Source organism: Pygocentrus nattereri, chromosome 17 (assembly GCF_015220715.1).
Source record: "Pygocentrus nattereri isolate fPygNat1 chromosome 17, fPygNat1.pri, whole genome shotgun sequence".
NCBI lineage: Eukaryota > Metazoa > Chordata > Actinopteri > Characiformes > Serrasalmidae > Pygocentrus > Pygocentrus nattereri.
In genome coordinates, this window is record NC_051227.1 from 13,407,955 (window position 1) to 13,421,611 (window position 13,657).

Consider the following 13,657-nt stretch of genomic DNA (forward strand, 5'->3'; position numbering starts at 1 on the left):
AAGAACCCTTTCACCATGCAAAGAACCCTTTAATCATGCACAGGGTTCTTTGAGTGTTCATGTGGTTTTTGTTTTCATTTTCTTTAGTAAAGAACAATTGCAGAACCATCGTTCTTGAATATGTACTTATCTTCATCTAGACATCTAACGGTACATTAACAGGCTGATTATTTGGGCTATTCTGGTCTCTCTGCATGAAAACATGACAGGATACATTACTGCATTATAGCCATTGTTTTCTAAGCAGCTACAATAGATTGAAACACTAGATCAAAGGTTTTGTTGCCGAGAACCTTCTTTTATATAATGAAGGCCCAATGGCTTCTCTTTTCTGGCAGGAACATCAGCCAGAAGAACCGAACAGGAACCTGTCCATGAACACAAATATCAGCCTCTATTCCACCAAAACAGCACCACTGTGGCAGAAAACGAACCGTAAAACAGGTATTTTTACATTAATCTTTATTTATTGGAAGTCATACCAGTTAGAAAAGCTTACGCATTACATGTTCTGCGCTGTTCATTCTTTCATTGTTCAGTTCCAACTTAATTGTTCTACGTAATATACAATATATGATCAAGGTCAGTCGACACAATTAAGGCAAACCACTAATAGCATTAGTGACAATCCTGAGATCCACAGATCAAAACCATTCATGTGTAGAAGAGCCTGCAAATGGTGCAGAAGATAGAAACCAAACTGTTTGTTGATCTTAAAAAGACGCGGTCTGAACAATCGGGCTACTGACATTTCACGTTGGACAGCGGCTCATGTTAAAACAACAGAACCTGAATTAGTGTGATCATTTAGAGCCATTTTAACATGTCAGCCCCACCCACTACCCCTTCAAACTAAACAAGTGCTCCTGCTGGTGACGTCTTGGGACACGTTCACCGCTTGTATTTCGCAAGATGCTCTCGTGAGATGATGAGCCTTTGGATTTGAGCAGTTCCTTCATAAATCTGAAAGGAGAGAAAATGTTCAAAGTTTTAAAAACACTTAAAAAAAACAAACAAACAAACAAACAAAAAAAAACACCAAATGTCACCGGTGATTCGAGACTTTTTGTGCATTAAAGAGCCCATATACTACCGTTTTCATGGTTTATCCCCCCAAAAGAATCATATTTTCATCTTTACATGGTCATTTTCCCACCTTAGAGCTCTCAGAATTAAACAGACTGTTTATGTTACTGTGCCTATAACACATGTATGTGAATGAGCTCCTTCCTGATTGGCTGCCGTGTATTGTGTCCAGGCTGGAACACTCCTTGTAACGTCGCAAGTTTGGTTTCTGCAGCATAATTTTCATATGTGCACTGGTGGACAGCCCATCCATATGGAAGAAAAATGTATGTACATTATAGACCGGCCAGGCATAACGTTATGACCACCTCGCTGTCCATTTTATCAGCTCCACTTACTGTATAGCTGCACTTTGTAGTTCTACAGTTACAGACTGTAGTCCATCTGTTTCTCTGATACTTTGTTACCCTGTTCTTCAGTGGTCAGGACCCCCATTGACCCTCACAGAGCAGGTACTATTTGGGTGGTGTGTCATTCTCAGCACTGCAGTCACACTGATGTGGTGGTGGTGTGGTAGTGTGTGTTGCGCTGGTCTGAGTGGATCAGACGCAGCAGTGTTGCTGGAGTTGACACCTCAGTGTCACTGCTGGACTGAGAATAGTCCACCAACCAAAAATATCCAGCCAGCAGCGTCCTGTGGGCAGCGTCCTGTGACCACTGATGAAGGACTAGAGGATGACCAACACAAACTGAGCAGCAGCAGATGAGCTGTCGCCTCTGACTTTACGAGGTGGTCCGACAAGGTAGGAGTGTCTAATAGAGTGGACAGTGAGCGGACACAGTGTTTAAAAACGTCAGCAGCACTGCTGTGTCTGATCCACTCGTACCAGCACAACACACACTAGCATACCACCACCAAGTCAGTGTTACTGCAGTGCTGAGAATGACCCACCACTCAATTATATGATGGTCCTGTGGGGGTCCTGACCATTGAATAACAGGGTGAAAGTGCTCCCGTATGGTCAGTGGAGCTGATAAAATAAGTGTAGATACAGTGCTCTGTGTGTATGCGTGCTAAATGTGTGCTAAAAGCCTTTAAGAACTCATTTTAAAATAAATTTTATCACAAACTGCTTTTCTGACCTGATAAATCTTCGCGTCTCTCATTAGTTTCTCCACAGGGTATTCACTGTTGAATCCATTCCCGCCAAAAATCTGGACGGCATCAGTCGCGACCTGGTTGGCGATATCTCCGGCGTAGGCTTTAGCGATGGATGCGTAGTAAGTGTTCCTTCTGCCATCATCCACCTCCCATGCTGATCTCTGATAGGCCAGCCTGGCCAGCTCCACCTTCATGGCCATCTCCGCCAGCATGAAGGAAATGGCTTGGTGCTGCACGAGAAAAAGGGTAAAAAATGAGGTCCTTTGATAATTACAAGAAATAAATAATTGGATGCATCCAAAATAACCTCATTAAATGCTCCCTATTAGGATTGCCACAATTAGGAAATGATGACGACGAATATGGAAATAAGGCAACTAATTTTCTGACAGACTTTAATACACTACAGGAAGCGTAGGGGGCGATATGGCTGCTACTGTTTCATTTAAAAAGCCTCTATAATGTTCATATGATCCACACAGTCACGCTGACAGACTGTAATACACTACAGGAAGCGTAGGGGGAGATATGGCTTCTACTGTTTCATTTAAAAAGCTCTATAATGTTCATATGATCCACACAGTCACTCTGACAGACTGTAATACACTACAGGAAGCGTAGGGGGCGATATGGCTTCTACTGTTTCATTTAAAAAGCTCTATAATGTTCATATGATCCACACAGTCACTCTGACAGAATGTAGTACACTACAGAATATATAGTGTGTGCCTGTGTGTGTCTGGTTTTAGTGCACTAGGCTAAATAAAAGGATTTTTAGATTTTAGACAAATAAGATGCATGAACAGGATAAGCAGGGCGTAGTTAAGTTCACCTACATCAGCAATAAGCCTGCCAAAAGTCTTTCTCTCTAAGGCATACTTGGTGGCCTCATCCAGAGCTCTCTGAGCCAGTCCTGTTGCACCTGCAGCAACCTGACAACCACAAAAACAGAATATAAAAACAGACATAAGTGGAGAAATCTTGCCCAGTTCAAATCATAGACAACAGCTCATCATTTAGCATCAACAATTAGGCCTTTAGTTCAAGCCACAAAAATAAAAACTCAAAAAATGAGAATGCTAATTTCTGCTAGCTAACCTATGGGATGTGCAATAATATGTTAGCACCAAGTTAACAGCAGCGCACATGAACTTTGCTGGCTATTCTAGATTAAACACAAACATATGAAGCTTGTAACAAGCATTATCATATATATCTGAGCTTGTATGTATCAGTTTTACAGTGACTTTCAGTAAAGAGTCCAGGCAAAGAGCCACCGCCACTGTTTCCCATTCCTAACAACTAACCAGAACCTGCTTAGACTTTGACTGCTATTCAGTCAGTCACGTATCTAGAACTTCCAGAAGTAAATCCAATCATGACTGCCTGATTCCTTATTCACTGACTCATTATACTGGTAGTCAATCTACCATATAAGGCCATCTGTTCAGCTCCTGAAGTCCTAACCAATGGGAGAGCTCACTTGGCTGTATCTACCTCAGAGAAAACAATCCTGATTGCATCGTTTTTTTTTTTTGGTGTTTCAAGAATTGAAACCATTTGCTTCCAAATAAAACTTAATGATAAATTATGAGTACTGGTAATACTTGCAGAGCTACAACATGATGATACTTATAAATAAAAACAGGTGTACTTTTTTAGTTCCCAGAAACTGAAGTCTACTTGATACTATCTGATGCAATTGGAGGCAAATGTGTCAAGATTTAAGGATTACAGTTAGCATCATGCTTACTGGTGCAGTATAAGCTTCCTTTACTTGTTAGCTACATTATCCTCGTAACTCCAGCACTAAAACTAAAGAAGCAGATTTCAGACACCGAACACGTCTTGATCGAGTGCGTCTGGGTAGACTAATACTGGGTATTAGATTTAAACAAAATGATAACTTTAAGAGAGGAGAAAACTCTTACAGGAGGTCGAGTCTTGTCGAAAGCCCCCATGGCGATCTTAAATCCCGCTCCCTCGCCGAGCAGGACGTTCTCTTTGGGGATTCTCACGTCCTCGAAGGTGACCCCACGAGTGTCTGAGCACCTCTGACCCATGTTCATTTCCTGTGGACAGAACAAGAACAGTGCATAGCAGCATCATGTAGCAATGCCAGGACAGCGTTAATCAGGCTTTATTCTCAGCAGCTGAAAGGTTCTTGCCTTCTTGCCGGGCTGAACTCCCGGAGTGTCCGCCTCGATGACGAAGCCTGTGAACGCTCTGCTGGCTGGGCATTTGGGGTCAGGGTCTGTGCGGGCCAGCAAGAAATACCTGAAACAAATAGAAAAGTTTATTATATCAGAGGCATGATTTCAAATTAGGATGAAACCCAACGTGACATGTCACGGGTGGGAGCCAACTGGTCAACCAACTCTCCCACTGGAGACCTACTTTCTGGCAAAGTTTAGTTCGAGCCTGCAGCTGAATGCTGTTCCTGCCTTTATCCAACACTGACGCATCTGATTCAGTCATAAACTTCAGGTGAAGTTGATTAGCTAGAGCAGGTGTGACAGATTTTGGCTGGACCTAGATCAGAGGTCGCAACCCAAATGTTACGAAGAGCCGCTTTGTCCTTTTAACAAAAATCAAACCACCTTGGGAGCCACGTTTTACATCTATTTTACCATCTTGGCTGTAAATGTATCCCAGTGTGTGCTGACGTCTTCGTTTAGGCTATAAATTATAATCTAAATGAAAACACAGACTTGCTTTGCTCTGCTTTAAGCTTCAGCTCAGCTAGAGAAGCTTTTCTCACATCTCCAGCAGGAAACTCTTCTTCAGAAGTAGATCAGTTTCTTGTAAAATGTTTCTCAGCATTCCAACTTTTTATGATACTGAAGTCTCTTCTCATTCTTCTTGTTCTAATTTTCCCGTTCCACCTTAAAGAACGTAACTGCTGCAGTATTTAAGGAGAATCTGAATAAGAAGCCGGCGAACGAGAAACTGACTTCAGTTTTCTGACTTTTCAGTTTTTTTAGTTTCTTGTTGCAGATTAAATGTATCAGGAAACCAGCTGGAGTGATTATAAATGCAAATAAGTCCATTTGTTGCCAAATTATCGATGTTTATCTTAAATATTTTTCTCTGCCTCCTCATTAGCTACTAGCTAGGCGAAACTGCTGTCTGGCAGCGCCACGATTGTATTGTGATGCCGTAGACATCGGTGAAGACGCACGGCTGCTGAGACAAATTTATCCTACATTCTGTTGTTTTCTGTGGAAATGAAGTGCGTTTTGGTTTGGATGGACAGGTTATCCAGCCTCAGTCACGCATTTCCGCCCTCATTTCGGTTTGAAAAACCCACATCATGTTGCAATATTTTATCTAACAGGGAGCCTAAAATTGATCAATGAATGAGCATGAATAAACATGCAGTGTGTGCTCAGAGAAAACCTCAATAAACGAGTAAACGCACCAGTTAGCTTTTCCTCCGTTGGTGATCCACATTTTCTGGCCATTGATGATGTATTCGTCCCCTTTCTTCACAGCTCGAGTCCTTACGCCAGCCACGTCGGAGCCTGCGCCGGGCTCCGTCACACAGTACGCCTGCCTCACACATTACACACCAAACCAGATATCCGTTATGTACTGACAGCAGGTGGCGCAGCATAAACATAACCATACTTACAAGACATTTTCACATTTTCTTCCTCAGAGGTTTATGATTAAAGCCTTGTTCAGACAGACAGCCTAAATCAGATTTCTGCATATCCAGATTGCATTCAGACCTTTTTTCGATTGTCCGCACAGCTAAAACCCACATGAAATCTGATTTTTGGCATATCCAGATTGACATTTGAAGGTGGTTTGAAATGTGATTCCAATCAGATTTTTCCAGATGCGTCTCAGTCTGGATGCTCAGTTCAGATTTCAAAATGTCTTTTGTGTCACTCCCAACGTAACAAACAATGACGATGTCAAATCCAGAGTGATGAAGTGCTGGGATTCAAGAAGAGCACCAAAGATTCATGTTTCAAGAATTCTGTAGAGTTAGGAGGGTGAGATGATGCATCTCCATCTCTCCTGGATCAAATTTCTGAGGTGTGAGTCAAAATAGACAAACATTTGAAAATAATAGCATGAAAAACTGAAGACGTTTTTTACTAAACACACACTGTTCTGCACAAATCCGAATAAATGACACTAATTCTGCTCTCTCTGTAATGAAATACACAGTCGGGGTTCTTTAAGTACTAACAAAATCCATAATACGCTTAGAAAAGCATACGGACACAGTCGCATACGATCACACCGAACACTCATGAATTAAACGCTGCTGAGCTGAACTGAGTAACGGTATCTGCCCCTAATTTACAGTGACCGCATACACAGCTGACCGCGACGTTTAGGAAACACATAAGGGACAACAGACCACTCACACACATGAGCGGCTCCTCGGTCATCCTGCCCAGATACTTCTTCTTCTGAGCTTCATTACCAGCGATGATGACCGGCATTTGCTGTGGAACACAAGAACACAGAGTTCAGATTTAGGCTCTACAGGATTAACAGAGATCAAAACGGCAGCACCGGTTTAACTTCACCTGCCCCGCTTTAACTTCACCTGCCCCGCTTTAACTTCCCCGCAACAATTACAGCAAACTGCACTGACACCTACAGCCAAACGTGTGACCACGTCTTAACTATCTCGTTCCCACAGCTTACTGAGTCGTAGCCATTCACTGCTGTTATTAAGGAGAGACGAGCACTGAGCTCTAACATTTACATCAAGTTTGTCGTCCATACATTCTCAAAAATGATGGTTCTTCAAGGGTTCTTTATTAAAGAAAATGGTTCTATATAGAACCATGAACACTCAAAGAGCCCTTTTCATGAGTTAATGGTTCTTTGCATAATGAAAGTGTTCTTCAGATTGATGGAGAATGTACAGATGGTTCTATACGGAACTTTTTTGAAAAGGGATCAATATAGCACTCAAAATGGTTCTTCTATTGTAACCAGCTTGACATCATAACAATAGAAGAACCCCTTTTGGTGCCATATAGAACACGTCAAAAAGGTTTTATTTACGTTCTATAGCACATTCTTAAGAACCCTTTCGTGATACAAAGAATCTTCTAATATTTCAACATAGAAATCACTGAAGAACGTTTGAAGAACCATGTTTTTTTTTTGTTTTTTTTTTACAGTGTGCATAGTCTCAAAAGGGTTCTTCTACTGGTATAAATGTCAAGGCTGTAACAGTAGAAGACTTTTTTGGTGCTATTTAGGACCTTTTCAACAAGGACATCTACAGCAGATTCTTGAGAACCCTTTCATGGTGCAAAGAACACTTTAATGGTTCTACATAGAACCACTGTCTTTATAAAAACCTGTGAAGAACCAGTGGTAAGAGTGTACATAGCACCAAAAAGCATTCTTCTGTTGTTGTATCAACCCTGTAATTATAGAAGAACACTTTTGGGTGCTATCTAGAACTCTTTTCAAAAAGGTTCTACACAGAACCATCTACAGTACATTCTTAGGAACCCTTTCACGATGCAAAGAACCCTTTACAAGTTTAACTTTACTAAAAACCCTTAAAGAAACATCTTTAAGAGTGTATATAGTCCCAAAGGGGGTTTTGCCAAGCCTGTAACAATAGAAAAACCCCTTTTGGTGCTGTATAGAACGTTTTTTCAAGAAAGTTCTATATAGAACCATATAAAACACATTCTCCATCAATCTGAAGAACCATTTCATGATGCAAATGAAATTCATGCAAAGGGTTCTTCAAGTGTTCATGGTTCTATAGAATGCTGAAGCACCCTCGAAGAACCATCTTTTTTTATTTTATTTTTTTAAGTGTGTACAGTGTGTTAAAGGGGTTCTACAGTGTTCTTGTATTCTATTTTCCCCCTGAGTGTAACAATGTTTGTGTGGCTTTTATACGAACATTTTCTAACTACTTTATATGTTTTAGAGCTTTTTGAACTGTAGGCTGAATAGGTGGGTACATAACATCACAGAAACAAAGCAGAACAGGCTGTTTATGCAGGTTAGTTTTTCACAATACGAGCCCTTTCACTTATTTTCATTTTTAAAAAATGATAAAATATGACAAACAACTTTTGCATACAACTGTAGCTTAATGCCTGCATCTGTAATTTTGTCAAACTATAGAAAACAGCTCTAAGGCCAGCACAACTATCAACTTAAAAAAGAAATCAATTAAAATTCACACTCCATATTATTCCAGCTAGTAATTTATGTGCAATTTGAAAGCTACACAAAGTCTCTACGTTACATTATATTAACTGTATTGATTTAAAATACATTACATTAACTAAGCTGATACCTGCAGATTCCCAGATACAGCTTATTTTAAATTCCGCTGGTCCTTTTTTTAAAAAGCAGAGGCAGATGCACAAACATGTTTATGTTTGTTATTGACTATGTGGTGTTTTAATCATTTACACAGTATTTTCAAAGGATTCCTTTTTATAGTTTGGAGTAAATATTCTGGAATCATTGGAAGGCTCTGCACAATTTGTTCAAAAAATACAAAAAAAAAAACTTGATTGATCACCAAAATTGTAGTTAAACTACTCAATAACTCAATCTATAGTGATTTTATTATATTATATAAACTCTTATAAGCCTCCACACCCCTCTTCTCAATGCACCTCTGTGCATCTCTGGCTGAGTGAGATGTTGTAGAGCAGGTAAAGCACCGCAGTGCTGTGAGCCTCCAGGATCAGAACCAGACATTACAGCCAAACAGGTCTGACTTACTCCGAGAGAGTTAGCCTCGATAGCCGTCTGCACTCCTGTGCATCCATACGCCAACTCCTCTGTGATGAGACAGGAGTCGAAGCTGGACAGACCCAGACCCCCTGGAACAGTGACGAAGTAATCAGTCACTAAGAGCTGAAGCACAATAAATATATAATAACGGTAATATAATAATGATATAAAACTTAAAGGACCGACATGCATGTTAACTCACCATAGTCCTCTGGAATATGGGAGTTCATCAGGCCGAGCTCCCACGCCCTCCGGATGAGGGGAAATGGATACTACAGAGGAGACGGGACAAACATACGGATACAAAAATCAAGAAAGCGTGTTTAAAGATTCAACGTCAGTTCAGTTTAAGCATGTGATGAACTCACTTCGCCGCTGCGGTCATACTCCGGAGCGACTGGAATAATCTCTTCCTGAGCAAATTTTCTGGCTACCTCCTTGAATTCCTTCTGCTGGTCAGTGAGTTCTGAGGGCAAGCAGGGAAAATGAGTAACCTCTATGTATTTAAAAACACAAGGACTCAATAAAAAAAGTTGTCCCGCAACGACAAGGACAGCAAGGCTGTAGGGTGTCCCACTTCTCATTCTGGCTTTCGTGCTCACTAGCGCCCTCTATGCACACTTGCTGCAGCCTGTGGCGTGAGCGGTATGGCCAAAAATTTAAGGTATAATTCATTTCTGGCGCTTCAGCAGATATTATGGTATCAGAATATTTGATGGATATTGGAACAAAACCTTGTATCTTGTTTTTCAGTTTTTGACATAATTTGAAAATGCCTGTTCTTTAATTTGTGTGTAAATTTCATGATGAATGGACCAAAAGAAACATCCGAAAATTTCTTGTGAAAAATGTGTGGTTACACTGAAATATGTAAAGTTATTATTTCAGAGATAAGATATTTTATTCCAACAGCAGCGATATATTAAAAAAATCTTACAAGTAGGTAAATAGGTAAAACTAGGTAAAACAGTGGCTTATTATTCTGGGATGTCCCTTCATTCTGCAAAACAGTAAAAACAAAACTAAACAACATAAAGATAAACTTTTCTCTAACATGGTGCTGAATGTTGTTTCATACCTAAATTTCTAAAAGCTGTATTTGGCTTCTTGTTACAATCTTTGGCTCCACCTTAAATGGAGTAGCAGTTACGTTTTGACACCTGCATAGATGCCTGCTGCAATATTTTATGTAGAACAAGAAATTAAAATAAGAAGTGAACATTCAAATCTCTGTCATTTGTCTGATACACGCCCTCGCCCCCTGAGGCCACAGTGTTACCTGACGCAGCTAAAAGCAAATCAAGCGGCTCTTCAGGTGCTATGAGAGGAAACAGAAGAGTCACAGAAAATGAACCCCAAAGTACCTGCTGTCCTTTATGTCCACTGACTCGAAAGCAAAGCAGACGACTTCAGGTGAAGTGGACAGTGGGAGCTGATGGGCAGTCTGCTGTGTTTTCATTTTCATTTGAAATGAGACTAAAACATCCCTGATTCAGCTAAAGGGATCAACATTGGCACAACAGGGAAAACAGGTAGAACAAAGCGACTTGATGATGAATTGTAACCTGAACACCACCCACTATAACACCCAAAATTTACCGAGACACACACAAGGACCAGTTACAGCGGACGACTTTGTTCACAGCTGTAACCAACATGAGTTTGCACTGTGCTTGTAACCTGAACCGAGTCACTGCAGATAAGCAAAGTAGCTAAAAATATATCGAGTAAGACAAATACACCAGGCGCAACACACATGGAGCATGGACATCACACAGTTCTGTCCCAAATGCAAGCATTTAAACTGTGCACCCTCAAGGTTTCCTGCACTACAGATCTGGATGCTGCTGTCACCAAAGTGTGGACTGAGGGACCCTTTTGTGCTATGCAGTAAACATACCAAAAGATATCCCATGGGACGCTTTGGCTGCGCTGGCCACTTGAGCTCCTGTTGCAGCTCCTTTGCTCTGAAACTGCAGACCTGCCCGAACACCTGCCCGCAAGACCTGCACACACAAACACCAGAATTTACGTAGTAGAACACAAGGATTCAGAAGCATCTGTTTTTTTATCATGTCTTATTCTGTAGTCAGTGTAATATTGTGATATAAGAGGCAAAACAATAGATTTAGAATAGAAGAAAGGTCACTAACAGAGCCGGCTCTACCTAATAAGCGACATAAGCAGCAGCTTAGGGCTCTGTGGCTACCAGAGGTCCCCTAAAAACATCTAGTGAACTGATAAGCCATGTCTCAAAAAAAAAAAAAATTATCAAAGATGAGTAGATAAACTAAATAATAAAGGTATGTTTTGGTTTGAGGGCTTAACAATGTGACTCTTTTTTTTTCCCCCTCAGAAAACAATCAGTCGATTCAGACAAACAGTTTTCTGTTTTTAAATTGTAATATAAATACGGTAAATAGACATTCTTTACCATGCAATTATCAGCAATACACAAAATTGCTAGTTTCTTTCTTGCTTTTTTAATGCAATTTACACCACTTGTAGTAGTTATTGTTAATAAGCCTCTAATTTTTCAATATATAAGCTAGCGCTGGTAACTAAGGAGTGTGTATTTAAGACTAAAACGTCTAATTTTTGCATATATTTGTTAGGGCTGTAACAAATTCCATTTTTTGGGCTCTAAAACTTCGTCAGGAATCAACGAACGAATATCCGAACCAACCTCAAACATTTGGGTCCAGCCCTAATATTTAAGCATAGAAATGTTTGGATTACATGATGACGAAATATAGAAAATCTGTAATTTAACAAACAAAACTAGGCTAAATAAATGAGCACAAGAGCATTTAAATACAACACTAATAACACACCAAGTATGTCACCAAATAACACTGATAATGCGAAATCGAGGCCTTAAACTGTAGGTAATGCGGTATAGAGGTCTAGGGGTGTTAGCAGATGGCAGCCCCCCAAAAAACCTGGCTTAGGGCTGATAAAGCCCACCCTGGCCACTGATATATGTTGTGCATGTGGGCTGCAGTACTGGAGCTGAGACCCAGTGACCCGACATAAAGCCCAAACGCTCAAAGCTGGTAAACGATCCCACTACAGCCGCAGCTTATTAACATTTTCATACGCACTGATTTCTGGACGTGCAAATCAAAATCACGCAAAAACACATTAATCAGGCATTAATGATACAATAATATGCATTTAAACAGAAATACAGCTAAAAAAACCAAAAAGAGCTTCAGGCCAAAGTCGAGCGCGAGAGGTCAGGGTCACTTCCACGGCACTGTCGGTTTAAGGTGGTCCGCTTTACTGCCTTGGGAACCACATTCCAAACACGTAATTACGCTTAAATCATTTTAACTGCTGAAAATCAGCACAAAGCGTTCAAGCACCACCTTTAACGGTGCAGCAGTAACAGTATCACTTAAGGTGGAACGGAAAAGCCGAAGAAGTAGCGTTAGCAGCCGAGCGGGTTAAATGAAGCGCAAAGCGCCCCGTGCTTCCAGTTTTAGGCCCGGAAAGAAGCGGATACCTTCCCGAAATTCAGCATGTTTACTGCGCTCGTCTCTCAGCTCTGCTGACCGCTCTGCTGACCGCTCCGAGCGCGCAACCACACCCTCCGGAGCCTCTTCGCCCGACTAACCGCTCCGAGCGCGCAGCCACACCCACCAGCGCTTCGTCGCCCTGCTGACCGCTCCGAGCGCGCAGCCAATCACAGGCGAGGATTTGTTTCACGTGATCACTTGCTGTCGCTTAGGCTCTTTCTCACCGAGCCAGTCACAAGCGCAGGTTTGATCACGTGCTTCGTGGCCACGCCCTCTGCGACCTTAGCCCTACTTCCTGAGTTAGTATGGCCTACATCGTGGGCTCTTGCACAACACGCTGATTAATCACAGCGCTGGCACTGTAAACACGACTATAAATATGAGCATAAATATGTGTTCCATTACAGTATCACTGATACAGGAGTGTGATCAGGATAATGTACTGTAGATAGGTGGGTGGGTGGATGGATGGATGGATGGATGGATGGATGGATAGGTGGGTAAGTGGGTGGGTGGATGGGTGGATGTATGTATATGTGGGTGGATGGGTGAATGGATAGGTGGGTGGATGGGTGGATGTATGTATATGTGGGTGGATGGGTGAATGGATAGGTGGGTGGATGGATGGATATGTGAGTGGATGGATGGATATGTGAGTGGATGGATAGGTGCGTGGATGGATGGATGGATAGGACGGACGGACAGACAGACAGACGGACAGAGTGGCTCCGTAAGAAGCATTTCAAGGTCCTGGAGTGGCCTAGCCAGTCTCCAGACCTCAACCCCATAGAAAATTTGTGGAGGGAGTTGAAAGTCTGTGTTGCCCAGCGACACCCCCAAAACATCACTGCTCTAGAGGAGATCTGCAGGAGGAATGGGCCAAAATACCAGCTACAGTGTGCAAACCTGGTGAAGACTTGCAGGAAACGTTTGACTTCTGTCATCAACAAAGGTTATGTTACAAAGGATTGAGTTGAACTTTTGTTATTGACCAAATACTTATTTTCCAGCATAATTTACATATAAATTCTTAAAAAATCCTACAATGTGATTTCCTGGATTTTTTGTCTCATTTTGTCTCTCATAGTTGAAGTGTAGCTGTGATGAAAATTACAGACCTCTCTCATCTTTCTAAGTAGGAGAACTTGCACAATAAGTGGCTGACTAAATACTTTTTTGCCCTACTGTAAGTAGG

At 41.4% G+C, this 13,657-nt stretch overlaps 1 protein-coding gene across 1 annotated transcript; it reads right to left on the reverse strand.

The window, feature by feature from the left end:
• Positions 1–445: 445 nt before the first annotated feature.
• acadm (acyl-CoA dehydrogenase medium chain) lies at positions 446–12,605 on the reverse strand. Its single transcript, XM_017706311.2, has 12 exons — positions 12,450–12,605; positions 10,842–10,947; positions 9,310–9,407; positions 9,144–9,213; positions 8,930–9,030; positions 6,574–6,654; positions 5,610–5,740; positions 4,357–4,465; positions 4,120–4,260; positions 3,025–3,120; positions 2,170–2,418; positions 446–963 (listed from the first exon to the last, which is right to left on the reverse strand). The coding sequence occupies exons 1-12, from the start codon at positions 12,465–12,467 to the stop codon at positions 892–894; spliced, it is 1,272 nt and encodes a 423-aa protein (XP_017561800.1). The 5' UTR covers positions 12,468–12,605; the 3' UTR covers positions 446–891.
• Between the last annotated feature and the right edge of the window lie 1,052 nt (positions 12,606–13,657).